Source organism: Carcharodon carcharias, chromosome 5 (genome assembly GCF_017639515.1).
Source record: "Carcharodon carcharias isolate sCarCar2 chromosome 5, sCarCar2.pri, whole genome shotgun sequence".
NCBI lineage: Eukaryota > Metazoa > Chordata > Chondrichthyes > Lamniformes > Lamnidae > Carcharodon > Carcharodon carcharias.
The window spans coordinates 180,603,342-180,630,881 of record NC_054471.1 but is presented as its reverse complement, the minus strand read 5'-3'; the positions used below and the strand labels follow the sequence as shown (position 1 = coordinate 180,630,881).

Genomic DNA, 27,540 nt, shown 5'->3' with positions numbered 1-27,540 from the left:
ATGTTTTCCTGAGTTGGCATTAAGTTGGAATAGGGGCTATAAGGGGCCATGGTGGTGGGTGGGATCCATAGGTTGGTATGAGTTGGCATGGAGATGGCATGGAAAGTGGGTGGGGAGGCCAGGGGGTGTGAGGAATTGGGGTTAGAGGACCTAATATTTAACAAAACAACTGTGACGAAGTCTCAGAGAACTGAGTTGGGCCTTTTAAACAGCCCGCCTTGGCACTCAGCGGCACTGGTGGCCGCCTCCTGACTGTTATCTGGAGGTGGCGGGTCCAACTCCAACCTGCACTCACCCCACCGGAACAAAGATCCCACAAGTGGCCAAACCACAAATGTTAAGCAGTTGCTACCAAAACATCTGCATTTTTATTCTCATTATTTAAATACCGCCTTTTTTGGTGTCTTATGCTGGGCTTCTGCTACCTTGGAACCAATGAAAAATAAATGTTCAGCACAATTTTCAAGTTATACGTAGGGCATTTATTTTCTTTGTCAGATGTTGTGTGTTGCCAGCTTGATTCGGCTGGGTGCTTCTTGATGGTTGTGCTTTGACATAGATGTGTGGAACTTAACCTAGCCCCAGCCCTATCAGTGACTGTTGTTACATCTTGATTTCTCATGTATTGAATCAGATTTTTAAAAAATATAATGTTCAAGAATAATTCAAGTTTATTCTTTTGCTAAAAAAATCCTTCATGTTTTAGACGCTGGATACTTCATGTACTTTAATACTGCGAGTGGAAAGGATGGTCAAAGTGCCATTCTGGAATCCCGGATCCTTTACCCCAAAAGGACTGAGCAATGCCTTCAGTTCTTCTATAAAATGACAGGAAGCCCTATGGATAAGCTTGTTGTCTGGATGAAAATGGATGATGGAACTGGAACTGTTCGAAAACTAGTTAAAGTTGAAACTTTAAAAGGTATGGATTTTTGAAGTTTATAAAAAGTCACTTTAAGAGTTTAGCATCAATTAGTTATGGCCCATAAACCGTGCAACTGTTGGTCGAATGTATTGTTATGTAAAGAATTAAGGCTGTTCTGGTAATTGTGGTGTGTGGGATAATACCTTGGTCCAAATGTTCAGGCTGATTTGATAGCTGTTTTGTGCCATCAGATGGATGATTGCAGTAGAATGAGAATGTCCTACATTTTCAGGAAAATAACAATATAATGAAAATTTTCCACTGTGGAGAAATTTATATAAGTATGCTTTTAATTGCTGCTCATTGCTCCTTGATAATGCATCAGATAATACTATCAGTCAACCAAGTAGAAGGAACTTAGTTAGTGGGAGAAATCCAACAGATATGGATCCTGTCCAACAGGTACTATGTACTCAATACATCTGCTGATAAGGAGAAAGGCAGAATTTTACAGGCCTCGTCTGGTGTATTTGTAAGTGGGAGGCTCATAAAATTCCCCATGCGGCCTTCCCACTGCCTTCTTGTTGCTCCCAACTTGTCTGCAATTTTACATTAAGCAGATGAGGCTAAGTTGGATTCCCTGCTCTCACTCCAAATCAGGCCCTTAAGTGGTCAATTAATGGTGATATAAAGGCCACTTCCCTCCTGATTTTGATTTTGAGGTCAGAAGGAGGAGTTCGGGGAAGCAGGAAGGTCCGGCAGGTTACCCTGCTCAGGCTTTGGGCTGGAGAGGGTGTGTACGCCTCCCTTGCTGGTCCCTTTCCAGGTTGGGTGCCTTCCCCAAGATTTCCGCCCAACCCCCGCCCCCCCCCCCCCCCCCCCCCCCGCCGCCCACCACCGCACCACCCCAACATCCTTTCCCCACCAGATTCTCCCTCCCTATCTGGCCTTGCCATCAGGAAACCCCGGCCCACGGGCCTCCCCTCCCAGCCGTGAGATCCTGGACTTACCCTATCCTGTTGCGTCTGGCGCTCAGGCTGCTGGGGTTGTTTGTTGTCCCAACAGTGTCCACCATTCCTGGCCAAACAGATTAGCCAGCAGCTCTCTGAGATGGAACTTCCTCCTGATTGGGATGGAAGGAATGGAAGACTCGCCTCCAGATAATCAACACTTCCTCAAGCATTAAGTGGCTGGTGGGTAGCCAACATCCCTGTCGACTCTTCAGCTGGCAGGGCGTGAAACTCTGCCACCTCTTAGATCCTGACCTATGAGAAGGACACCTAAAATGTCAACCAAGGCACTATGGAGCAGGAGGCCGTCAAGGGGAAGGGATATAGTAGAAAGATCGAGGTTGCAGACAATTCTAAAATTAGGGCTATAGGCATTATCCTTTGTAATCAGGATTGAGAGTCCCAATGGGTGTGTTACACACCTGTTTCCCGAATAAGGACATTTCAAAACAGATGGCACAGAATCTGGAAAGGGAGAGGAAAGATGCAGTTATGCTTCTTTTCAGTACCAATGACGTGGGAAAGATGAGGGAAGCGGTCCTGCTAAAGGAGTATCAGGAGTTAAGATCTAAACTGAAAAGTGGAGCCTCATAGGTGATAATCTTAAAATTATTATCTGAGCCGCATGCAAATTCATGCAGGGTCAAATAGATTAGGAAATGGGGAGGTGGTGGCATAGTGGTATTGTCACTGGACCAGTAATCCAGGATGCTCTGGAGATTTGGGTTTGAATTCCACCATGGCAGATGGTGAAACTTGAATTCAATAAAAAATTGGAATTAAAAGTCTGATGATGACCATAAAACGATTGTTGTAAAAACCCATCTGGTTCACTGTGATGTGCTTTAGGGAAGGAAACCTGCCATCCTCACCTGGTCTGGCCTACATGTGAGTCCAGACACACAGCAATGTGGTTGACTCTTAAATGCCCTCTGAACAAGGGCAATTAGGGATGGACAATAAATACAGGCCTAGACTGTGACGCCCACATCCCATGAACGAATAGTGTTAAAAAAAAAGTCAACAATGAAAACCGAAAATGCTGGAAATACTCAGGAGTTCTGGCAGCATTTGCACAGAGAAACAATTAATGTTTGAGGACCATGACCTTCCATCAAAACCATTTGTATGATTCAAACATACGGATTGGAAATATTATGGTGGGCGGGGCGAGGGGACGCCTGTCATGGAGAAGGCAGACAGTTCACCATCCCTCCAGAAGCAAAGCATAATGCTGGCAATCACCCCCCTCCCCCTCCCCCCCCACCCCCGCCCCCGCCCCCGCACCCTACCACCACATACCCCCTATAGCCTTAACGTGCTGTGGGAAGGCTAAAAAAGGGTCAAATGGGACTTCCGCACATCATTGGGGAGGTAGCCCCACCCTTGGGAGCTGCCAGCCAATCTGACTGGCTGGCAGCTCCATCAGTCCCGCAGTGCCAAGAGTGCGTTAGTGGGTGCTGCCAGGACTGCAAGAGGAGAAGGAAGAAGGCGCATGGATTCTGGAGATAGTTAAGTCCGGGGTCTTGAGCATGGAGCATCTGGGCAGGTCAGGGAGGGGGTAGGGGGGCTGGGTATAAGGCTGCAGGTGGGTAGGCAGAAAGGTGGAGTGTTGTATCTTAGGGGGAACCGTTCCCAATCCACATTGGGCATTCCCCAAAGGTAGGACCCTCCCTTCCTTCCTGTCCTTTGAAGAGAATATTTTAAAAAATGGGCTGCACACTCCCGCCCAACTGCCACGCCAATGGTTTTATGGTGTGGGCAGCATATTATCAGGGTCAGTTGGCTTGGTAACAAGTCTAATTGACCCTTAATTATCCATTCAAACATGGCGGGCAGGCTGCCAATTTTGGTGGCCGCCTAACCCCACCCCCCAAAACCCCTGTATAATGGGGGTGAGCTCAGGCGTGGGTGGGAAAGTAGTGGATTGGGTGCCTGCCCCTATTTTGCGTGCTGCCCCCACCACTGCACCGGAAATGCGCCCGGTGGGGGCAGGTAAAATGCAGCCCACTATTTTTCTATTTTATTGTTCAAGAGTCACAAAGCCATCTAATTGAAAATTGATTTATGACATTCAAATTCATTCAAATCATGTCCTCTATGAATACTTTCCATACTCGAAGCTGCAAACAGCGTGAAAACCCCTGTAATCAGCTTTATTATACTTTTATTCTGCAAGTAGGTCAGGGTGCCTACAGAAGCCAGCTGAAGTTGTGACAAAACTGGCATGTCTCAATTTTTTCACTAAGCAACACTTTCTGCTTTTCTTTAGCTGAAGATGCTCAGTCCTGGAACATCGCCCATGTGACCTTTCATGCTGCGGTCAAGTTTCGTTATGTCTTCCAAGGTATAATTGGTAATGCCACAAATTCTACGGGCGGTATTTTCCTGGATGACATTACTTTTACTGAAACACGATGCCCTAATAGTGTCTGGCAAATAAAGAACTTCACTCATGTTCTTCAAAACACTGGAAGTAATGACCATTTAAGAAGTCCACGGTTTTATAGCCCAGAAGGTTATGGCTATGGCGTCTCTTTAACTCCTCATTCTCGTTATGAAAACTACATTGGGCTCCATTTCCATCTGTGCAGTGGTGAAAACGATGGCATCCTCGAGTGGCCAGCTGGGAACAGGCAAGCCATTCTCACAGTAATGGACCAAGATCCTGATGTAAAACTTAGAATGTCATCCAGTAGAAGCTTCACTACAAATGGAAGCCAAGTAATAGCAGGTGAGAAAATAAAATTGCATATCTCCAAAGGAACTCCTGTACAATGCTGTGGTGTTGGAACATTACCCACTAGAAAGGAACTGCTCATTGGGCCTAATAACCTCTCCTTGTTCTCGGTTAATATGACCCATGTCTGGCAAAAAGTCCAATTAATTTTGTGTTACATGAGTGAAAATGGTCAATTAACATTAAGCAATGTTGTTGAGAAAAGCAAGAATCTCAAGCCAGCAAAATAATCTTTTTTGCTAATTCTACTGAGAACTGCATAGCCTCTCGCCATAGCCTTGAGCTTGTTCCCTTCTCAGTCTCTCCTCTCATGCCCTCTCTGAACACAGCTTGTCCATGAAACCTATCTCCTGTTCCCTCAACCCAATTCCCACCAAGTTGCTGATCATCTAATGTCTCTTCCCAATCTCCATATTAACTGATATAGTGCCTAAGCTCACTGTCTTCAGGCACTGTCTCCTCCCTCTTCAAATCTGCCATTATTATAAACCTCCTCAAAAAACACTTTGACTCCTCGCTCCTTTTGAAATAATGCCCACTTTCCACCCTCCCTTTCTTCTCTTAAATGCGTTGTCACCTCCCAAATCTGTGCTCAGTTTTCCTGCAACTCTACCATTGAACCCTTCTTATCAGGTTTGTGCACCGGAACAACACTGACATGGCCCTTAACAAAGTCACAAATGACATTCTATGTGACTGCAACAAAGATAAAGTACTCCTCATCTTTGTCAACCTGTCTGCAGCCTTTGACACAGCTGACGCTATGATTCTCCTCCACCACCTCATCTTGTTGTGGCAAGTTGGGTAGGACTGCCCTCACTGGGTTGCATTCCTATCTGTCCAGCACAAATGATGAGGCTGAAATATAAGGTATGCTGAGGAGTGGGATGGGAAACTGCACTATTGACACCATCAAGAATGCTGGAAGTGGAGTAACAGTTATCATTTCATTGTTTGGAGAGTTTCAGACGATAATAACAGTATTAGAGTATTCCTCTATCAGAGAATTTCTATTTTTTAAATTCTTTCAAGGGCCAACATGTGTTACCCATCCCTAATTTCCTTGAATGGCTTACTAGGCCATAAGACAATGAAGAGTCAACCACATTGCTATTCGTGCATGAGGCCAGTCTGATTGCACAATCTCTGAAACAAGAGCAAGCTTGCCAATTGTGCATAGTGTTATAAAAAGCAGCAACCAAACTTCAGACTTTTTAAAGGTCAGGGTTTCAAGTTTGTGCTATTGGGAAGCTTTGCTGCCAGTCATGATTATTCAGAAAATTACAGGTGAACTGACCATAGTTCTTCACCTAGACTCTTCAAAGGCAGCGCAAACTCAGAAAATTGTCCCATTGTCTAATGATAAGGATTGTCTAATGGCTACTCCCAAGTTGATCACCTAGTTACCTTATTAGGGCATAATTGTATTTTTCTGTTCCCTAAAATTCTTATGATCATAGAGCCATATGGTATCAGTTGAATTTTACAAATGCTTATTGGCTGTTTGATATAGGAAAATAGCATGCCTAGTATATCATCCATCAAACAACAAACCCTTAGCAACCTGTTGAGGAAAACCGTTTGATTATTTTGTCAATTAGGTAACAATATAATTTCGTAGTGACAATATGATAATATATTATTGCACCCAGTTGAATCAAGTAAAAATATTATCTGCATGATGTGTTCCATGCTGTCTTTTCTCTTATAAGAAAAGCCTCATTACTTAGCCCTACAGTTTTCTCCTCAATGGGCTGTGAAGAGAAGAACACTAAAAGTGCAATGCCATCGGTGAATCCATAGGTCACCAAGTATATTTGTACAAGTAACAACTGCATAAGGCTCCAACAATCCAGCATTTCTTCAATCTAATGCAATATTGAGTTTTAACATTTTTCTGAATAGTGCAAAACCTAGGTGAATGATAAAAATGAAGACAGTCACACCATTAAGTTGTCAGACATTTTCTATTTTTATTTTAGATTTCCAGTACTCAGGATTTTGTTTTTAACTATAATGTTTAATGTGGTATGGAAGTCATTTAATATAACTACAGCTGTATGAATTTAATTACAGACAGAAATGACACCTTCATGTGGGACAAGCCTACGCTCACCGGAACCTATGATTCTATTTGTGACTGTTACTGGAGTAATATCTCCTGGGGTTGGTCAGCATTCATATCACAGAAGCAGCTTCAACGTAGAAGCTTCTTAAAAAATGACGACTTGATTATTTTACTTGAGTTTGAAGGTAAAGCAAATTTTCTTCCCTTACCTTCTTTTGCTGCTGCTAATTAATTTTTCCTCAAGAGTTCATGATCTTTAAAAATGCTTATTGCTACCGGTACCTTTTTCAGTATTAACAGGGAGTGACAATTATTTTGACATAAAGCTCTTGCAGTGAAATTGGGTAAATATAGAACTGATAAATCCTTTAAAACAATGTGATGATCTTAGTGATAGATAGAAAGAGAACATTTGCAAGAGCTCCAATTTCAAATGCAGGTACCTACGAGGGATGAATTTCGATACATTTTGTAAGGTGAAGAGTCTCGCTGGATGGAAGTATGGACTGGAGAATTGCTACATTTAAACCAATGAATGGAAAACCTGAATCACTGTAAATTGGGTGCATTGCTGTCTGTACCCAATCTTCTGATCCGGTTATCCTGATGAACAAGACTCACAGGCCATTGCAAAATTTACTCACTTTTTATTATATAGTATTAAGAGGAAATGCGCAATGATGTAACGTTGTTTTCCGAGTAGCAGCCCCTTTCATGATTTGGTGAGGCAAATGTGTGGATTAATATTTTGACCTCCAAAAACAACATATTGCCTTAATGTGCTACTTTATCAAACACGTCTATACAGTGCTATACGAGATTGTCACATTACGGATATTGCTCTGTTTAGAGTCTCTGACCAATGAATGCAGAGCTCTGTGCATTGCCAATTAAATTTTAAGAGACGTTAAGAGAGAAACAGCTATCTCATTTCTGGATAACGTTTGAAAGGGACTACTTGGGAAGGTTTTGTACTTGTTTTGTGCTGTCTACAGCTGTGATGCAGCTACTGTGTTGTGAAATGGCATGAGATGATCTTTTGGAGAGAGCCCTGTACCTCTTTCCTAAGATCACTTCAGATGGCTTCACACCTAATTGCGCAAATTTCAAGGAGGAATTCTGCAATTTCAGTCGGCAATGCAGGGAGACTGACCCATGAGGCCATGTGATTTTCCTTTTTTCTTAATTTTAATGGACCAAGGAATATGGGCTGTGAGTGCCGCAATCTGTATCAAAATCACTGAATTGTTCCTTTTATGTCAGTGTGAATCTGCATGACAATGACCCAACCTACAGACTAACTACATGACTATTGTCATAGTTTGACAAGCCCTGCTACATTTTCCTTGTTGCTTTGCGGCAAACTGGGATATCCATAAGCAGATAAGGACCAGAGCAAATATTATTCGTGCATTACAGGAAAGACTTGCAGTTGCATAGCACCTTTTAAACCTCAGCACCTCCCAAAGCACCTTATACCCAATTATGTACTTCTGAAGCATAGTCACTACCAGATCTGCCTTCAATCAGGATTCCAGAGCATTCCAGATGTATAGTCAATGGACATCGGTCCTTGCTTTGCGCATGGAAGCTTCTTAAATTCTCTTTGAAGTAACTTACTCCACAGAGTCTTCTGCCCAATTGCTGAGAGATGTTTTGCTAAGGACAAAATCTATGCCGTGTTAAGCTAACATTCGGTGACTCACGGAATGACTGAAAAATTCCAATCTGTTGGTTTATTAACCTAATTACCCTTGTAAAGTTCAGACAATCTTCAGCTATCAAATTTTAAAGGGGACAACAGCAGTCCATGAGCGGTGCTGGAGTCCAACTACCATCCATGGAGGAGCCACTGCAAGAGTCAGCACTTTCAAGAGAGAAAACTGGGAGATAAAAGACAAACTAAGGGGTCTGAATTAGATATCCCCTGAAAGTGGGCCTGGGGATGATGATGCGCGATTAAACTGGATCCATTATATTGGAATTCAGGCAGCATGCCAATCTTGTGCTGTCTGCTCATTTAATGATTTCTGTGGATTCACCAAACTGTTAATTAGCTGCACCCGTCAGCAGGGGTTGTAAGATTGTAACTTACTTTCACCACTTAAAGCCAGACTGCACCTCTTAAAAGGAGAGCCAGATTGCAGCTGGAGGTGCTGGGAGTTGTGCAGCAAGTGAATATGTCTTGGGAAATAGTAAGGAAAGGCATCAAATGGAAGAGAATGGGCTTCAGATGCTGCACTGCAGACCTTGGTAGAGGAGGTGGAAAACAAGAGATGTCCTGTATCTGCTGTGGGGCAGGACAGTCTCCAAGCCTATGGTCAAAGGCAGTGGAAGTAGATAGTGTGGAGATCAGTGCCAGGAGTCAAGTCTCCAGGGCCTAGAGGGCTGTGCCACAAGTAGTTAAATTCTCTCATATGAGTTATCTAGGACAGTGGATGCATCCAACAACTTCACAACTAATCTCAGTCGCTGCTCAGTCCACTACAGGCCCCATTACTCACTACCAACAATCTCTATCAATCAGGCTACATAACTGACATTACTATACTTTGCCTCACCCTCACACACTTAGCACTGCTGCAAATCTCACACCCACATCTCACACACGCAGGGCAGAATTATCCCAGATTTGCACTAAGCGTGGTCACTTTGCTCTGCTTCTGACGCTGTATCATCCTAAACCTTCCGCATTAATTATACATTGCCAGGAAACATGCCATTTCCATGGTGGGTGAGCTCTCATTCGCCTGCAATGCCATCACCTCGCCGCTTCATCATGGCAAGCGCCACATTTACTCCCCACTCACAACACTCAAGAAGCTTGACACCATCCAGAACAAAGCAGTCCGTTTGATTAACACCACATCCGCGAACATTCACTCCCTACACCACCAGGCACAGTGGCAGCATTGTGTACCATCTACAAGATGCACTGCAGGAATTCACCAAGGGTCCCTAGACAGCACCTTCCAAACCCACGACCACTATGATCTAGAAGAACAAGGGCAGCAGATAGATGGGAACACCACCACTTGGAAATTCCCTTCCAAGTCACTCACCATCCTAACTTGGAAATATATTACCGTTCCTTCATTGTTGTTGGGTCAAAATCCTGGAACTCTCTTCCTATCAGCACTCTGGGTGTACCTACACCACATGGACTTCAGCAGTTCAAGAAGGCAGCTCACCACCACCTTCTCAAGGGCAACTAGGGATGGGCAATAAATTCTGACCCAGCCAGTGAAGCCCACATACCATAAATCAATATTAAAAAAAATTTAGAGTGTAGCTGCGTGCACACCTCTCAGTGCTTCCTGCCCAGGCTATCTCACGAAAGACAGGATGGCCCTGAAAGGCAAAAAGATTGCAGCCCCTGGCTTCAATGACGCATCCTTTGAGCACCTTTTGAATGCCATGGAGGCCCACCGTGATGTCCTATACCCCAGTTCTGGCCGCAGGATGGACAGCTGCATCACCAATCCCACATGGGAGGAGGTGGCAGCAGTGGTCGATGCCAATGCCCTGCAAAAGAGGACAGCCACCCGGTGCTGCTACGGGATGAATAGTCTCATCCGTACTACCAGGGTAACTCACTCTTCTCATCACTCTCAACTCATACCACATTAGACCCCTCACTCATTTTGAGGAGTGTGCCATTGTGCTGACTGGTGAGGACATGGACCATGCCTGCAGCGATGGTGAGGTTGGCGGTGACCACTCACATGAGCATCCTGCACCACATCATCCCTCTCTCAACGCAAATGTGAGTGCGTGTTCTTGTGCTACCATGCAATAATGATCATACGTTGGTTCACAGGGATCTCTGCCAAGTGACTGACACCTTCAGACAGCCAGTCATTCAGCTCCATCCAGGTCCTCACTTCCAGCCAAGAGGACACCTCCTCCATTGAGGAGCTGGAAATAAGCAACCTGGAAGACCCGTCTCAATGCTTACCCACACCCTCCATCAGCGCAGTGAAACACACCTTGGTGGAACCTAGATCTGGAGCAGGCTCAGGTTCACAATCTGGTGACTACTGCACGGACGCATGTCCGCAGCAGGAGGAGGCAGGTTCCGTCGAGCTTCCCGGCACTCGGAGGACTGCTGGGAAAGAAGCATCTGTGAAGTCCTAGTCAAATGACGAGCCTCTGGTTTTGGTCTTCCAACTCACCCTGGAGAGTCAGCAGTAGGCGAGAGAACATCATGAAGAAATGCTGGAAGCCTTCAATAGCATGGCATGTGAGTTGGAGGAGAGCATTCGCCTACTCTCTGATGAAGTGTTGCCCACATCCTCCATGGGCAAGATGGCGGACGCCATGGAGACCCTGGTCTTGCAGAACATGGAGATGTGTGCAGACCTACGCTCCATCATGGGAGACATGGGTGAGCTCCTGAAGTGGCGATGCAAGGGGGAAACGAGCCACTTCGACGTCCCAGCAAGGAGTCAGACCATGGCCCCCAGTCACTCGAAGGGAGGAGGGGCAGCAGCGGGTTATCCCTGCGTCATCCACTCAGGAATCTCAGAGGGTGTCCTCTCCCTCTGAGTCCCCTCTGGCTATGACCCCCCCCAACCTTATCCTCAGACATCGCAAAGGGAGCAGCTGGCCAACGAGTGATTCTGGAGGGAGAAGTGTGTGTGTGGCAGGGCCTTTCAGAGCCTCGTGCAAGCACACTCCCACACACGCAGATCCTCAATGTTCCTGAGCATTTTCAATGCTGCCTGCAGGGGTTCGCTTTCAGTTGTCCATCTGAGTTGATTTGCATCTCTGCCCACCCATTGATCACACTTCCATGCAGCACCTGATCTTGCTCACCACGACTGTCGTTCCACTTTTGATTTGGACAGCATAGTCTGGATTCAGTTTTTCATGAGCTCCCCAATCTTTTCCCCTCCCCGAGTCACCCATTTTCTTTCCCCCATCACAGTTGATCCCCCGGCATCACCTTCCACCTCCTCTCAGTGACCTACCAGCCACAACCTTTTTCCTTTGGGGATGTCCAGGTGAACGTACACGTTCCCTTCCTTCCCATCCCCATCCACCTCCCTGGCCTCCTCCTTCCCACCCCCAGGGTCCGTGTCTGCTTCCGTGTCCCCACCAACCACCCTTACCATCCCTTCAACCGCTACATTCGAATCCTCAACCTCCCGCCCTACTGCCTCACTCTGCCCTTGGTCATTCTCACCATTCCCTCATACCACCTTCAGTTCACTCCCCAGGAGGCAGTCATGGACTTATCAGAGCCCTGCCTCGCACATGCACCAGGACATACCTCCCTATCCAGACCTCTTCCCCCTTGGAACTCCATTCCCCCCTCTTGGAACCCTTGGAACCCACCCCCCACCCCCCACCACCCCCCATCCCCCCACCGCCTCAGACACCCCTCCCCTTGTTCTCCCCCTCGCCTTCAGACTCAACCCCTGTTTAGTCCTTCCCCCTTCCTGACTCCTTCAGACACCCTTACTTCCTCCTCCACCCTTAGTTCTTCGCCCTTCCCGACTCCTTCTTCCAAACTTACTTTTTCCTTCGGCCTCACTCCCTCCCCTCTCCACATTCCTTCCCCCATTCCTGAACTCCTTCCCTTACACTTTCCACCCGCCTTACACCCATGTCCTCAGCTGCCGTCTTCTCTCTTGTGTTCCCTCCTCCCCCTGTTCTCGCTGCCCCCTCCCAACCACTCCCCGGACACCTTCATTCTCCCCTCCCAACCTCACCCCATCCCGACCCCTTCATTCCCCCTCCCAACCTTACCCCATCCTGACATTTCTTCCTCTCCCAGTCGATCCTAGACCTTCCTCTCCCAACCCCAATACATCTTTTTCTCCCAAACCCAGCTGGACCTTCCTCTCCACCCCCTCATCCATCATCCATATTGAGCAGACACTCAATGGTGACGTGGCACCTTCTGTGAGCTGCTTCGCGGCAGAGCCATGTCTATGAGAATACACCCAGCAGGTCATGGACGTTTCTCCAGTGTGCCATTGCTGTTGGGCTCCAGCATCTTCTGCTTCTTGGACGTGCACGAAGTGAGCAAAGACCTGGCGGTAAGTCCCGACTTCTGCATGTCACACTTGTCAAGGTGTGTTCTGCACAGGCATATTCTTCCGCCAACATGGGTGAATGATCTAATGCAGTTGGGGGGCAAGATTCTGGCGGGCTGAACTTACAATGATATGCAGATGTATTACAATGAGGTTTCTGATGTCCAATAGTGGGGAACGCAGCTCCCCATCGACGGGCTGAGCAGACGATTGCAAACTGGTTTCACGACATCATGAAACCGACCTCTGGCCTTCTTGACATATTGTCCGCTCATGTCGTTGAGCATGCCCGACACCAGCGGGCATGGAAAATTCCGCCCACTGTCAGCTATTCAACCTTGACAGCCACATCACCCCAACACATTGTGTTTGCAATCAATGGCATCCTGCACCATAGGGGAGTCTGCAACCCTGGCAAAGCCACATGCTGTCTCCACCTGCTGATCACTGGCAAGAAAGAATTACACCCTATTGCACGACTGAGGTTTGCTGCACTGTCAGAGGTGCCATCTATCAGATGAAACGTTAATTTGAGGCCCTGTCAGCTTTCTCAGTTTGATACAAAAGATCCCATAGCACTATTCAAAGAAGACTGGGTGCTCTCCTGTTGTCCTGGCCAATATTTATCCCTCTACCAACATTTACTTACTTGTAGTTTGTGGGATTTTGCTGTGCACAAATTGGCTACCCTGTGTCTTCATCTCAATGACTACACTTCAAAAGTCTGCCATTGGCTTTGGGATGCCTGGAGGTCATGAACGGCACAACATAGGTGCAAATTCTTTCCTTCTTTCTAAAAATAGTAGACAAAAGAATGAGCATGTAAGGTATTCATGCACTAATATCGTAAACAGTAATTTTTAGACAATGCAATTAAAATGCAATCATCAAAATATGAAATAGTTTCAGCATTTTGAGCATTGGAACTTTTGGCCGTTATTTAAGTGTATCATGTTGATATTCTCTATACCATGGAATACAGGGAAAACACAAATTTGGCCTTGGCCTGGGTTGTTGATGGAGAAATTGGGTTCACTTCGTGGTGCTCATTATTATCCAGAGGCTCTTGACGGATAGTTTACATGTTGATTGTTTTTATTCAATCTCTGAGCGTGATGCCAGAATTTATTTCCCATCCCTATTTGCCCTTGAAATGGCGGTGGTGAGCTGTCTTTTTGAACCGCTGCAGTCCTCGTGGTGTGGGTATGCCCACAGTGCTGTTAGGAAGGGTGTTCTCAGATGTTGCTGCAGCGACAGTGAAGGCATACAGTTCCAAGTCAATCTGGTGCGCGACTTAGAGGCAAAGTTGCAGTTGGTGGTGTTCCCATATGTCTTGTGCCCTTTCCTTCCAGGTGGCAGAGGTCACGGATTTGGAAGATACTGTTGAAGGTGACTTGGCAAGTTACATCAGTACATCTTATATATGGATAAAAGTAAAAAAACTGCGGATGCTGGAAATCCAAAACAAAAACAAAAATAAAAATACCTGGAAAATCACAGCAGGTCTGACAACATCTGCGGAGAGGAACACAATTAAAGTTTTGAGTCCGTATGACTCTTCAACAGAACTAAGGAAAAATAGATGAAAGGTGAAATATAAGTTGGTTTAAGGAGGGGTGGGACAGGTAGAACTGGATAGAGGGCCAGTGATAGGTGGAGATAGCCAAAAGATGTCATTGACAAAAGGACAAAGAGGTGTTGATGGTGGTGATATTAGCTAAGAAATGTGCTAATAGGTGACATTAAGGGTAGAAAGCAGGACAAGCAAGGTACAGATAGCCCTGGTGGGGGTGGGGTGGGGGGAAGGGATCGAAATAGGCTAAAAGGTAGAGATAAAACATTGGATGGAAATACATTTAAAAATAATGGAAATAGGTGGGAAAGAAAAATCTATATAAATTATTGGAACAAAGGGGGCTCGGAAAGGGGGTGGGGATGGAGGAGAATGTTCATGATCTAAAGTTGTTGAACTCAATATTCAGTCCGGAAGGCTATAAAGTGCCTTGTCGGAAGATGAGTTGCTGTTCCTCCAGTTTGCATTGAGCTTCACTGGAACAATGCAGCAGGCCAAGGACGGACATGTGGGCATGAGAGCAGAATGGAGTATTCAAATGGCAAGCAACAGGGAGGTCTGGGTAATGCTTGCAGACAGACTGAAGGTGTTCTGCAAAGCGGTCACCCAGTCTGCGTTTGTCTCTCCAATGTAGAGGAAACCGCATTGGGAGCAGTGAAAGCAGTAGACTAAATTGAGGGAAGTGCAGGTGAAAAGCTGCTTCACTTAAGGAGTGTTTGGGCCCTTGGATGGTGAGGAGAGGGGAAGTAAAGGGGCAGGTGTTGCACCTTCTGTGGTTGCATGGGAAGGTGCTGTGGGAGTCCCTTCCTTGGTCCATCTCTGACACTTCCCTTCCCTTCCTTGACCTTGCTGTCTCAATTTCTGCCGATAGACTGCCCACCAATATTCATTACAAGCCTACCAACTTCTATAGCTCCTCACACCCCGCTTCCTGTAAGGACTCCATCCCATTCTCTCAGTTCCTTCGCCTCCGTCGCATCTGTTCTGATGATGCCACTTTCAAAAACAGTTCCTCTGATATGTCTTCCTTCTTCCTTAACCGAGGTTTTCCACCCACGATGGTTGACAGGGCCTTCAACCCTGTCCAGCCCATCTCCCGCACATCTGCCCTCACACCTTCCTCTCCCTCCCAGAACTATGAATGGGTCCCCCTTGTCCTTGCTTATCACCGCACCAGCCTCTGCATTCAAAGGATCATCCTCCGCCATTTCCGCCAACTCCAGCATGATGCCACCACCAAACACATCTTCCCTTCATGCAAACCCCCCCCCCACCCCCCCACACCCCAGCAGCATTCCGCAGGGATCGTTCCCTCAGGTTCACCCTGGTCCACTCCTCCATCACCCCTTACACCTCAACTCCCTCCCACAGCACCTTCCCATGCAACCGCAGAAGGTGCAACACCTGCCCCTTTATTTCCCCTCTCCTCACCGTCCAAGGGCCCAAACACTCAAGTGAAGCAGCATTTCACTTGCACTTCCCTCAATTTAGTCTACTGCGTTCACTGCTCTCAATGAGGTTTCCTCTACATTGGAGAGACCAAACGCAGACTGGGTGACCGCTTTGTGGAACACCTTCATTCTGTCCGCAAGTATTACCCAGACCTCCCTGTTGCTTGCCATTTCAACGCGCCACACTGTTCTCATGCCCACATCTTCGTCCTTGGCCTGCTGCAATGTTCCAGTGAAGCTCAACGCAAACTGGAGGAACAGCACCTCATCTTCCGACTAGGCACTTTACAGCCTTCCGGACTGAATATTGAGTTCAATGACTTTAGATCATGAACTCTCTCCTCCATCTCCACACCCTTTCCGATCCCCCTTTTTTCCAATAATTTATATAAATTTTTCTTTTCCCACCTATTTCCATTATTTTTGAATGTATTTCTATGCATTGTTTTATCTCTACTTTTTGGCCTATTTCGATCCCTTCCCCCTACGATCCCTTCCCCCTACCACTATCCACCACCACCGCCCCCCCACAGGGTTTTCTGTACTTGATCATCCTGCATTCTACCCTTAATGTCACCTATTAGCACATTTCTTAGCTAATATCACCATCGTCAACACCTCTTTGTCCTTATGTCTATGACATCTTTTGGCAATCTCCACCTATCACTGGCCCTTTATCCAGCTCGACCTGTCCCACCACCCCTCCCCGCCCTTAAACCAGCTTATATTTCACCTCTCTTCTATTTTTTCTTAGTTCTGTTGAAGAGTCATACAGACTCGAAACGTTAACTGTGTTCCTCTCCGCAGATGCTGTCAGACCTGCTGAGTTTTTCCAGGTATTTTTATTTTTGTTTTTATCTTATATATGGTATTTGCTCCTATCATTGTGCATAGTGGTGGACATGGTGAATGTTTAAGGTGGTGGATAGGGTGGTGATCAAGCTTTGTACTAGATGATACTTCTTGATGTTGTTGGAACTGCACTCATCCAGGTAGGTGGAGGATATTCCATCACACTCTTGACTTGTGCCTTGTAGAGGATGGACAGGCTTTGAGGAGTCAGGAGGTTAGTTACTCACCACAGGATTTCCAGGCTCTGAGCTGCTCTTGTAGCCACAGTTTTTATATGGCTGGTCGAACTTAGTTTCTAGTTAATGGTAACCTCCAAGATATTGATGGATGTTAGCGACAGAATAATGTGATGCCTACGAAGCACAACCTGTAGACTTTCACTATTCAGGCTCCCTGAAGATTTGTACCACTGGCAAAATTGGATAGTGGCTGGTACCTGTTTGAAAACCCAAGGTAACTCAGGAGAGCAGGGAAAATAGTAAAGAGGGAATTATTAAGTTATTACTTGATAATAATTTGCACTATTATAAAATTATGCAACCCAATAACTAAATTCAAATGATTTTTTTTAAAGATCTGACTTCACTGATTAAGACCGAAGTTTCAATTCAACTCCCAAGCTTTCATGAAAGGCATCGGCGAGCAGTGGAATATGCTGGACACGTACAAGAGCAGCAGCCACAGAGCCCCCTCAAAGATTGGTGTGCTCCTGGATATTGCCTGAACAAGGGAGTGTGTGTTATGACAAAAGGGAAAGCAAGTTGCAGGTGGGTGTAGTTTCCTAAAGTTGTTTGGAGACATTCTGAGGAAAGAAAATAGTTGTTATCTCACTCCAGTTATAGATCAACATTTATTGCACAGTGCGATTAGAGTGTATGTCCAATCATTTTTTTGCCTTAGCAAGCACAAGAGCATCTGACCTCCGGTCACACTATTCAACAGTACAGCCATTATTTCATGTCAGCGAGCAATGTATTCCAAAAGTCTATGCATTTGGTCATTGAAAGTCCACAGCTTTGAGGGCAATTTTAAAAGTAAGTATTAGGATTTGAACATTGTGCATAATGGTGGACTATCCAGCACCTGTCTAGGTTTAGGAATTGACAATAGCTGTCAATGTAGATTTTCCAATTTTGTTCTTCAGCATTAAGTAATTGTCTATGAGGTTACACATGGCATAAAAGTGGATAAATCCTAGGGGCAGTGTTTAATAGAGGCAATAGAGGTTTCATTCACTGGCTAGAGAGCCAGTGAGAGCTCCACATCGCCTCCTTTTTGGAAGGCCTCTCAGGCACATAACTGGGCAGCAGTGAGCCTTCCCCCAGGATCAAGGGCCTGGGGTCGGGAATCCCGCCCCGAGAGTTGACAGCCAATCAGGGGCTGGCAGCTTTGCATCGCTCAGCAGTGCCATTGGGAGCGGTGGCTGCTACTGTCAATGCACTCACCTGCAGCACAGGATTGTTGAGGGACCCAGGCCAGAGGTGAGTCATGGCAGGATGGGGGAGTCACGGGGACAGGGTCAGCGACAAGGGCAGGTTCTCAGCATGCACCCTCCTCCCCAGTGTCAGGTTTCTTGATCAGCGACGGAGTGCCTTTGAATGAGGGAATCAGAACCTCCACCCCCTGAAGCCCACAAGCAACCCCAACAGGCTGTGCATTTCAGGCTTCCCAGATGGCAAGTCTCCCACCCTCTGCTAGGTTAATACCTGCGGCAGTGGGAGGAGGCCCTTAAGTGGGCATTAATTGCTGCCCCCTTAAGAGCCTCAATTAACAGTGGGGTAGGAAGGCTGCCCACAAGCTTCCCCACCCCAGAATTAATTGGGGCAGAGGCAGGAAGGCTGTGGGGTCTCCACCTGCCACTTTTTTGCCCAGTTAAATATCCCATGCCACCAAACTCTCCACAGTGGAGGGTATTAAATTCCACCAGAGTTACGTGACTCTCCCTGCCCACATTACCTTTATTGCCTGTGCTCATATGATTAAAGTCTAAGTGCAAAGGAGGAAATTTGTCCCAAATCACGAAGCCCACCTTTGTAATCACTGTAACCTTCACTGTAACCTTCAAACCCCTTCATTATCAACTGCAAATGGGAAAATAAATTCCAGCAAAAATAATTTAATATGACCTCAGAAATGCAGGTTGCTCATTTCGAGTGGGGCCCCTAGGAGGAATTCTGCTGACCAAAAGAGGCATAATGGGTCCAATAGCCTCCTCCTGTGCTTTTTCATTCTATGAACGCTGAAATCCATCATGTTAGGTACAACCTGAATACTTGTTTATTATGGCTCAAAATAGTTTGAGCTTTGGTAACGGACAGTCATATTTTTCGCTATTCTATTTCAGATGTGCCTCAACTCAAACACACCTGTACTTCGGTGAGCGTTGTGAGACAGCACAGATTCATGGTTCTCTCTTTGGGGTAATGATTGGAGCAACTGCAGGTGTGATAGCACTGGCCATTGCTATTATTAGCATGATTACAAAAACACTTAATTGATACCAAACAAAGTGTAAAGATGTCTAATTGGAAACCTACTTTATGAATAAGTCACAAACCTTTTAAAGATTTTATTTTGTAAATTACTGAGGGAAGCATTGCTTTATGAGTATATAATAATTCCATAAAGTTTGGACTATGTTTATGAATAATCACAGTAAACATTACTATTTCTTCTGATGGAAATAATTACTATGCACAGGATAACCACACAGAAGTTGATAGTCATTTTCCAGCCGGAACTATTCCCTGAAGTAACGCTTATAACCTTTATATAAATTACTGGAGGCCCTGCTTTTTATAGCAAAATGGTAGAATTTTAAATACTGTAGTTGACTGACTCAATAATGAGATCTCAAGAATCAATTCAAACATTGTCTTTGATGAGTAGAGTGATCTTCACTTGATTCAAACTTTGGTACATTTAATATTAAAGTCTTGATTTACTCTATACTTGCCTTTCAAGTGCTTATTTTGTTCCAGCTTTCATTCTACCATTCTTAAGGCTCAGGCCATTGGTTTGCCTTCAGGTTCCTGCTCCACCATTTTGTGTTCTCAGGCTCCCATTCTGCCACTGAAATGTCTCCCAGCATCATAGCCTACTGCTCCTTAACTGTATTTGTGGACATTGGTGGCAGTGTGTGAAACAGTCAATGTGCATTAAAAGCAGATTTCTGAAGAAAAATTAACTTCCCTGAGCCTTTATTTTCTCTTGAAAGGGGATGACTGAGAGGGGATACAGTTGAATTGTTTAAAATGATGAAACCTTTGTGCTGGGTGTTGTCGATGTACTTGTGGAACCTGCCACTAGGTTTTCAGATGATGTCACCAAGGGGCAGCATGTAGATGAGAAATAAGAAGGACCAAGGATAGATCACTGAGGCACACTAGAGTTGACAGTATGGAAGCAGGAAGAGAAGCCTTTACAGGTGATTCTCTGGCTATGATTAGAACAGTAAGAATGGAACAAGGTGAGGGCAGACCCACCCAGCTGGGTAATGGTAGAGAGGCATTGGTGAAGGATAGTGTGGTCAACTGTGTCAAAGGCTGAAAGTACAGGTCAAGAAGGATGTGGAGGTATAGTCTACCTTTGTTACTCTGTGATAGATGCCATTTGTGACTTTGACAAGAACAGTTTCAGTACTGTGATAAGGGTGGAAACCTGATTGGAGGGATTCAAACATGGAGTTCTGGGAAGGATGGGCTCAGAGTTAGCAGACAACAGCATGTTCATGGACTTTAGAGCGGAAAGGCTGGTTGGAGGTGGGGCAGTAGATTGCAAGGACAGAGGGGTCAAGAAATTTTTTTTATAAGGAGAGATTTGAGGCAAGATTTGAAGGAGAGAAGGACAATATCTGAGAAGAGAGAACCAATAACAATATCAGCTAACATGGAAGCCAGGAAGGGAAGTTCGGTGGTCAGCTATTTAGTGGGGATAGGATTGAGGGAGCAGGAGGTGGATCTCATGGACAAGATGAACTTGGAGAGGGCATGAGGGGAGATAGGAGATACACTAGAGAAAGATGTGAGCTTAGGGCAAGCGCAGAGCACCTTAGAGGAAGTTTGATCCAGTGGGCTGGGGGAAGAGAGGGAAGTGGCAGAGGCTTATGATCAGAGAGTCTCAGTTTTAGGGACAAAGAAGTCTGTGAGCTCTTCACATCTGTTGTTGGACGTGACAGTGGAGGAGGCAAGGGAGAGAACATTGGAACATAAGAAATAAGAGCAGGAGTAGGCTATTTGGCCTTTCGAGCCTGCTTTGCCATTCCTTAAAATCATAGTTGACCTGATTATGGCTTTATCTGCACTTTCTCCCTGTTCCCTATAACCCTTGACATCCATGTAGATCAAAAGTCTGTTTAACTCAGCCTTGAATATATTCAATGACCCAGCCTCCACTGCTCTCTGGGGTAGAGAATTCTAAAGATTAACAACCTTCTGAGAGAAGAAATTCCTCCTGATCTCCATCTTAAATGAGAGACGCCTTATTTTCAAACTGTGCCCCCTGGTCCAGATTTCCCTAAGAGAGGAATCATCCTCTCTGCATCTACCCTGTCAAGGCCCTTCGGAATCTTATTTGTTTCAATAAGATTACCTCTCATTCTTCTAACCTCCAACCTGTTCAAACTTCCTTCATAAGACAAACTCCTCATCCCTGGAGTCAGCCTGGTGAACCTTCTCTGAACAACTATACTGGAACTGTATAAAACGCTGGTTAGGCCACAGCTAGAGTATTGCGTGCAGTTCTGGAATCCACATTATAGGATGGATTGTGATTGCACTAGAGAGAGTGCAGAGGAGATTTACCAGGATGTTGCCTGGGCTGGAGAGTTTTAGTTATGCGAGAGATTGGATCGACTGGGGTTATTTTCCCTGGAGCAGAGGAGATTGAAGCGGGACATGATTGAGGTGCACAAAGTTATGAGGGGCATAGATAAGGTAGACAGGAAGGAACTTTTCCCCATGGTGAAGGGATCAATAACCAGGGGGCATAGATTTAAGGTAAGGGGCAGGAGGTTTAGAGGGGATGTGAGGAAGAATTTTTTTACCCATAGGGTGGTGGGAATCTGGAACTCTGCCTGAAAGGGTGGTAGAGGAAGAAACCCTCATAACATTTAAGAAGTATTTGGATGTGCACTTGTAATGCCATGGCATACAAGGCTATGGGCCTAGTGCTGGAAAATGGGATTAGAATAGTTAGGTACTTATTAGGCTGGCACAGACTCAATGGGCCGAAGGGCCTTTTTCTGTGCTGTAGACCTCTATGACTTTATGACTCTAAATTGGATCCAAGCAAGTTTCATTGCTCTATAGAGAATTTAAACACATGGCGGAGAAATTGGCCTGCACCATGCCCAATTTGTGGATGCTAAATTGGTAATCGGGAGGTAAATGTGGGGCAGCAATTGAGGCGCCAGATGTCTGGTTTTACCGGACAGTCTGGTTTTTAGCTGAACTGGTCACTGCACCGGTATTGGATGGCTTTATACCTGATATTTTGACCCTTAGTCCACTTCAGAAATGAACCAGCAGGGGTCTGTGCTCTTTCATTTTCCCATCTGCAGGAGCCTTGATATGATGGGGTTGCAGAAAACTTTTCTTCATCTTTTTTTCCAACCTTTCCTCCCACCACCCCCCACAGCCGAATCTCCATGCATGATTATGTCACACCCCCAAATGTGATGACACCAACAAATTGGTATCCAGCATTAAAAAGAGAGAATGCTGGAAATATTCAACAGGTCAGGCAGCGCCTTTGGACGGAGAACCAGAGTTAATGTTTCAGGTCTGTGACCTTTCATCAGAACTTGGAAAAGTTAGGAATGTAATAGGTTTTGAGCAAGGAGTGGATGGGACAAGGACAAAGGAAGGCCTGTGATAGGGTGGAAGGCAGGAGTGTTTGAATGACAGAAGAGTTAGTCTTCTAGGACCAAAGGGAATGGTGATAGAGCACATAAAGAAATAGAGAAACAAAAGATGTACCTAGAGCAGGTGTTCTGTTGACTGAAAGTGATAATAAGAGAAAAACTGAGACAAGCAAAGGAAGCAAAGTGGCCGCAGTGATTATGATCTGAAATTGTTGAACTCAATGTCGAGCCTGGAAAGCTGTAAAGTGCCTAATTGAAAGATGAGGTTCTGTTCCTCAGGTTTATATTGGGTTTCAGGTATTAGTGACCTCTGGTACTGGCCACTCTGCAGCAATGTCACATTTCTGATCCCTACCAGCAGCGTATGACTGCCAAATTGGAAGCTAGCGACTTCCAAATGTCCAGGACACCTGCATGAAATAGGCATAGCAAGAAGAGCACAAGAAATAGGAGCAGGAGTAGACCATATGATCTGCTCCACCATTCAATATGATCATGGCTGATTTGGAGTCCAACTCCATCTTCTTGCCAGCTTTCCATACCCCTTAATTTCCTGAGAGATCAAAAATCTCTGAAGAAGGGTCATGCAGACTCGAAACGTTAACTCTATTTCTCTCTCCACAGATGCTGTCAGACCTGCTGAGTTTTTCCAGCATTTTCTGCTTTTAGACCAAAAATCTGTCTATCCCAGAATTAAATGTATTCAACAATGGAGCATCCACAACCCTCTGGGGTAGAGAATTCCAAAGATTCACAACCTTTTGAGTGAAATAATTTCTCCTCATCTCAGCCCTAAACAATCGGCCCCTTATCCTGAGACTGTGCAGAAACAATCTCTCAGTGTCTATCTTATTAAGCTGCTTCAGAACTTTGTTCGTTTCGATGAGATAATCTCTCATTCTTCTAAACTCCAGAGAATATAAGCCCTATTTACTCTGCCTCTCATCATAGATCAACCCCCTCATCCCTAGGACCAATTTAGTGAACCTTCGCTGTATCGCCTCCACTGCAAATATATCCTTTCTTAAATGTGGAGACTAAAACTGCACACAGTACTCCAGATGCGGTCTCACCAAAACCCTGTACAATTGTAGCAATAAGGCCTTGTGAGTATGCTTATCAGGGACTAATTGCTTGATCTAGAACTCTGCTGCCAAATTAATCAGAGACTGGGTGGAATAAGTGCCACACATGCAATGCTCAGATTTTCCAGGTCTATGAACCATCTAGGAGGAGCAAAATTACTAATCCTGGCTCTACAACAGGACTGTTGGCTCTGCTGCCTTGACCAACACACTCCTGTGTTCATGTTACCTCCCTGTTCCTCAAGAACTACCTGTGGGTTGGCTGGGGATCTGAGCCGACAAACCTTGGGCTGCCAATTTGGGCCTTTCATTCCAGGTGATTTTCCAATTTCTTCCCCCTTTGTGTCATAGTTATGAATTAAAGGCAACAGCAGCAAAAGATAACGTGGGGCAATTTTTAAAAAAACTAAAATGTAGGTAATTATGTGGAACAGATTGCAGGCAAGGGAGCAATACATTTTAAGGAGCTTTGCAAAGGAATTAGATAAGGTTTTGTCAGCAAAAGGGATTCAGGGATTTTCAAAATGCACCAAAGGAAGATTTGTGGAAAAGTGGACTGAAGGCTTTTTTTAGTGCCCCTAAAATGTTACAATGTTACTAATCTCTGGGAGGATGAAGTATCAGTTACTAACGTGTGCTGACTATTAGACATTCTGCTGACACTGTGTGCAGTGAACCTGGATCAACAGATATAGATTTGAGGATAAATCAGCAGCAAAGTGGGACTTAAGAGAAAAAAAAAGTGCATGAGAAGTGCTGAAGGGTCCATAATGGATGGATAGAGCTGGGCTAGTGTGTTTGCTGTATACAATGCCATCCATTGCAATGACTCAAGATTCCATTCATTTGACCTTCAACCATGAGAGCAGTGTACAAAGTTTTTCATCTTATATGCCAGTTTATACAGTATATAATGCTTTTTGTTGCAGAGGTCTCTGCACTATGAATTAATATCAACCCTTGATCTTAAAGTATATAAATCATTTGTACTGTAAAATATATTGAAATAAAGATGTGTTTGAACAGACTTGAAGTAGAGCTTTTTTTTTGCAATATCAGTCGGTAAATGCATCATTCTGTTCGTCATCTAGGCCAAGGGAGCTCCTTTGCTTGACTTGTGGACTTTGCTGAGCTGGCTGATTTCACCTGGGGTGGCTGTAGGGAGTGCTAAAATTGTACATAACATCCTTTAGCTAGGAAGGAATAAACAAAGCATAAGCCAGGGATTCTAGGCACCATTGAAATAAATCTGGAGATGCAACTGCCCAGATTTCCTCTGCTGTCAAAGCAAACAGGGTCAAGGGAAGGCACAAAAACATGGCCTTCAGTAGGTTAATGATGCATCTAAGATGTTTCGCCACCACCACCCACCCAACCCTAACCCTGCCCCCACCACCCCCCACACCCCCCCCGCCCACCCACCCAATCCCCGGCCTCACCTCTTCCTGCTCCCAGAGGCTGGAGAGTTTTGGTAAAAAGTTTCCTGGTGGGTTTCCTGCAGCAAGACTACATTGCACTGCCAGGTGAGGTAGCTGGGCAGTGAAAGCAACAGAAGCATGTGATTGGTGAAATGATTGGTATCCTAGTAAGTAGAGACCAAATCCTATACTACAAATGAAGTAGGGCTTGGAATGGATGGCGAGAAAGCTGCTGCAAGGCTTTCTCCCTCCACAGCAGCTCCAGGAAGCAGCAATAAGTAGGGCAAATGAGACAAGAATTCTGTTTGCTTCAGACTCAGACTCTGTCCCCTCACCACCGGTGGCTGTCTAGATGAGGCAAGAAGAGAAAATCCCATTGGGGTGGTGAGTTGGTGTTAGGCTTCCTGGTCCAAATGAGCATAATGCCTACCACACTAGAGCAATCAGAAGCTCACCAGTTTCAAAAATGATGTGAAGCAACAATTGCAGAGATGATGACAGTTCTACACATCACTCCCATTCCCAAGGTGTTGAGGTTCACTGACAGGACTCACATCTAGATTTTGTGTGCCCCATTAGCTGTAAATCAGGATCGGTTGAAGTTATGAAAACTACTCTTTACCATATGCCACCTCCCCAGCACTGATATTGAATTTCCAGAGGGAGGAGAATCGAGGAACTACTTAATGAAACAAATTCAGGATAAGGCAGTCGCTGATAAACTGTGGATGTTATAGGAAGGAAAAAGCAGCAGGCCCAGATGGATTTAATATAATAGTTTTCAAGGAAATAGCTAGTGAAACTGATGGTGTTCTTATCACCATCTTTATAAGGGTTACCAACCCTCCAGTATTGGAGGAATTTTGAGGAAGTAAAAATTAATCACCCGAACACTTGCAAGCAACCAGTGAGAAAAATCATAGGCCCATAATTATCCTTTTTTCAATTTTCTTTGGATGTTGGAAATGGATGGCAAGATTCAACCAATTGGATAATGAGGAGCCTGCCTTAACTGATGTGGAAAGATGGATTTGCCTGAGGATGTAAGTGTTGGGTGACCAATGGTGGGAGGAAGAAAGTCATGTGATGAAAGTTTTTGGAAAACAACTAAGAAGAGGTGACAAACCTGTTAGGGTGAAATGGAAGTAGCACCTAAGAACTCTTGAAAGTAGCTGCAATAGCTCAAATCTTTTAAAAATGTGTCAGGGGAACATCCCAAGGAATTACAGCTCAGTGATCTTAACAACTGTTATGGATAGACATTTGAAAAGTGCTCCTTAAAGGATGTAATAAAATACTTGAGCAGGATGACATGCTAAGATGGGCCATGTTCTGCTAATTTTCTACTCCCACAGGAGGTGAGGAAGGAAGCAGATAGACTTGAAAATTTAGTGGGGGTTGGTGTCAGGACCGATACCCCATTCCTTCCTGCCTCCACAGTATTCGGAAATAGAGATAGTTTAAGCAAGTTATAATGGTATTTGTAGGTGTTAGGAATGGGTTTTAGCTTTAAAGTTTAAGTTTGATTTGTATTTCTGTTGGTTGAAAGTAGCTGCCAGGTGAGACTGGAGCAAAAGGGAACAGATAGCCAGTCCAAAGCTAAAGAAAACCCCCAAAAATCCAGGGGAGCGGAACAGGAGAAAGTCCCAAACAGACCTTCTAGTGAAAGCAAGGGCATGAACCTGGAAAATGTCCTTTTAAGTGAAGTTAAGAGTGAGGGACAGAGAGAAAGGCTCCAAGCTTCAGATTTAAAGAGACAAAAGCTACAGAAAGCAGAATTAAAACAAGAACAGCTTGCAAGAGGCAAGAAGGTCCAAAGAGACGGCTGTAGGTCTTTTACTCTTTGCTGTGGGCATGTGACGCAGTTGTGTACTGTTAATGCTGAGTCAGTGAGACAGAGTGCGTGGAAGGCAGCTTGACTGCATGTGGTGACCCATCGGAGAGGAACATCGGAAGGAGAGTTTGAAACCCTGGAGGTGAAACCTTGCGGAAGGTGTCTGAGAGAAAGCATCGGTTTGGGAGAAACTTGGGTTGTTCCTCAACCTGCACTAATTTGTGCATGATCATGGACATTGGAAAAGTGGGGTGGCCACTGACAGCCAGCTTCCTGCCCTTGCTGCCGACCCCCATGACCCCCCTTCTTGTGACTCCCCACCTTGTGAGATTCCCCCCTCTCCCCACAACAGCACTTACCTTTTTCCTTTGTTGGCCTGTGGTCCTGGGACTCCATTGGGTGTTGTTCTGGCAGCACCCACAGCCTTCTCCATGGTGCTGTCGAGTGCAAGAGCTGCCAGCCTCTGATTGGCTGGCAGCTCCTGGCGGGTGGGAAGTTGCCTTCCGGGGTCTTCAGCCTGGAGGATGTCCCATCGCTGTCCACATAACTGCCTGATGAGCAGAAGATACAGTGAGCCTTCCTTCTCAGAGGCAGCAAAGGTGTTTGCCGCTTTTTCGGGCAGCGAGAGAGACACCCGCTGAGAATGGAAGGTTCCGCCCATGGTGTCATCATAGATTTATGCGAGGGCAGTTTTGACTGAAAAATTGAGTAGAATTCTTTAAGGAAATTATGGGCTT

At 45.3% G+C, this 27,540-nt stretch overlaps 1 protein-coding gene across 1 annotated transcript in view; it reads left to right on the top strand.

The window, feature by feature from the left end:
- The window catches only part of LOC121277789 (meprin A subunit alpha-like), a 43,024-nt gene extending 23,923 nt beyond the window's left edge, over window positions 1-19,101 (top strand). The window contains exons 10-14 of the mRNA XM_041187425.1: window positions 707-922; window positions 4,148-4,609; window positions 6,692-6,868; window positions 17,178-17,370; window positions 18,948-19,101. Of these exons, the coding sequence (XP_041043359.1) occupies window positions 707-922; window positions 4,148-4,609; window positions 6,692-6,868; window positions 17,178-17,370; window positions 18,948-19,101 (1,202 nt within the window). The remainder of the gene's footprint in view (window positions 1-706; window positions 923-4,147; window positions 4,610-6,691; window positions 6,869-17,177; window positions 17,371-18,947) is intronic.
- Window positions 19,102-27,540: the final 8,439 nt, after the last annotated feature.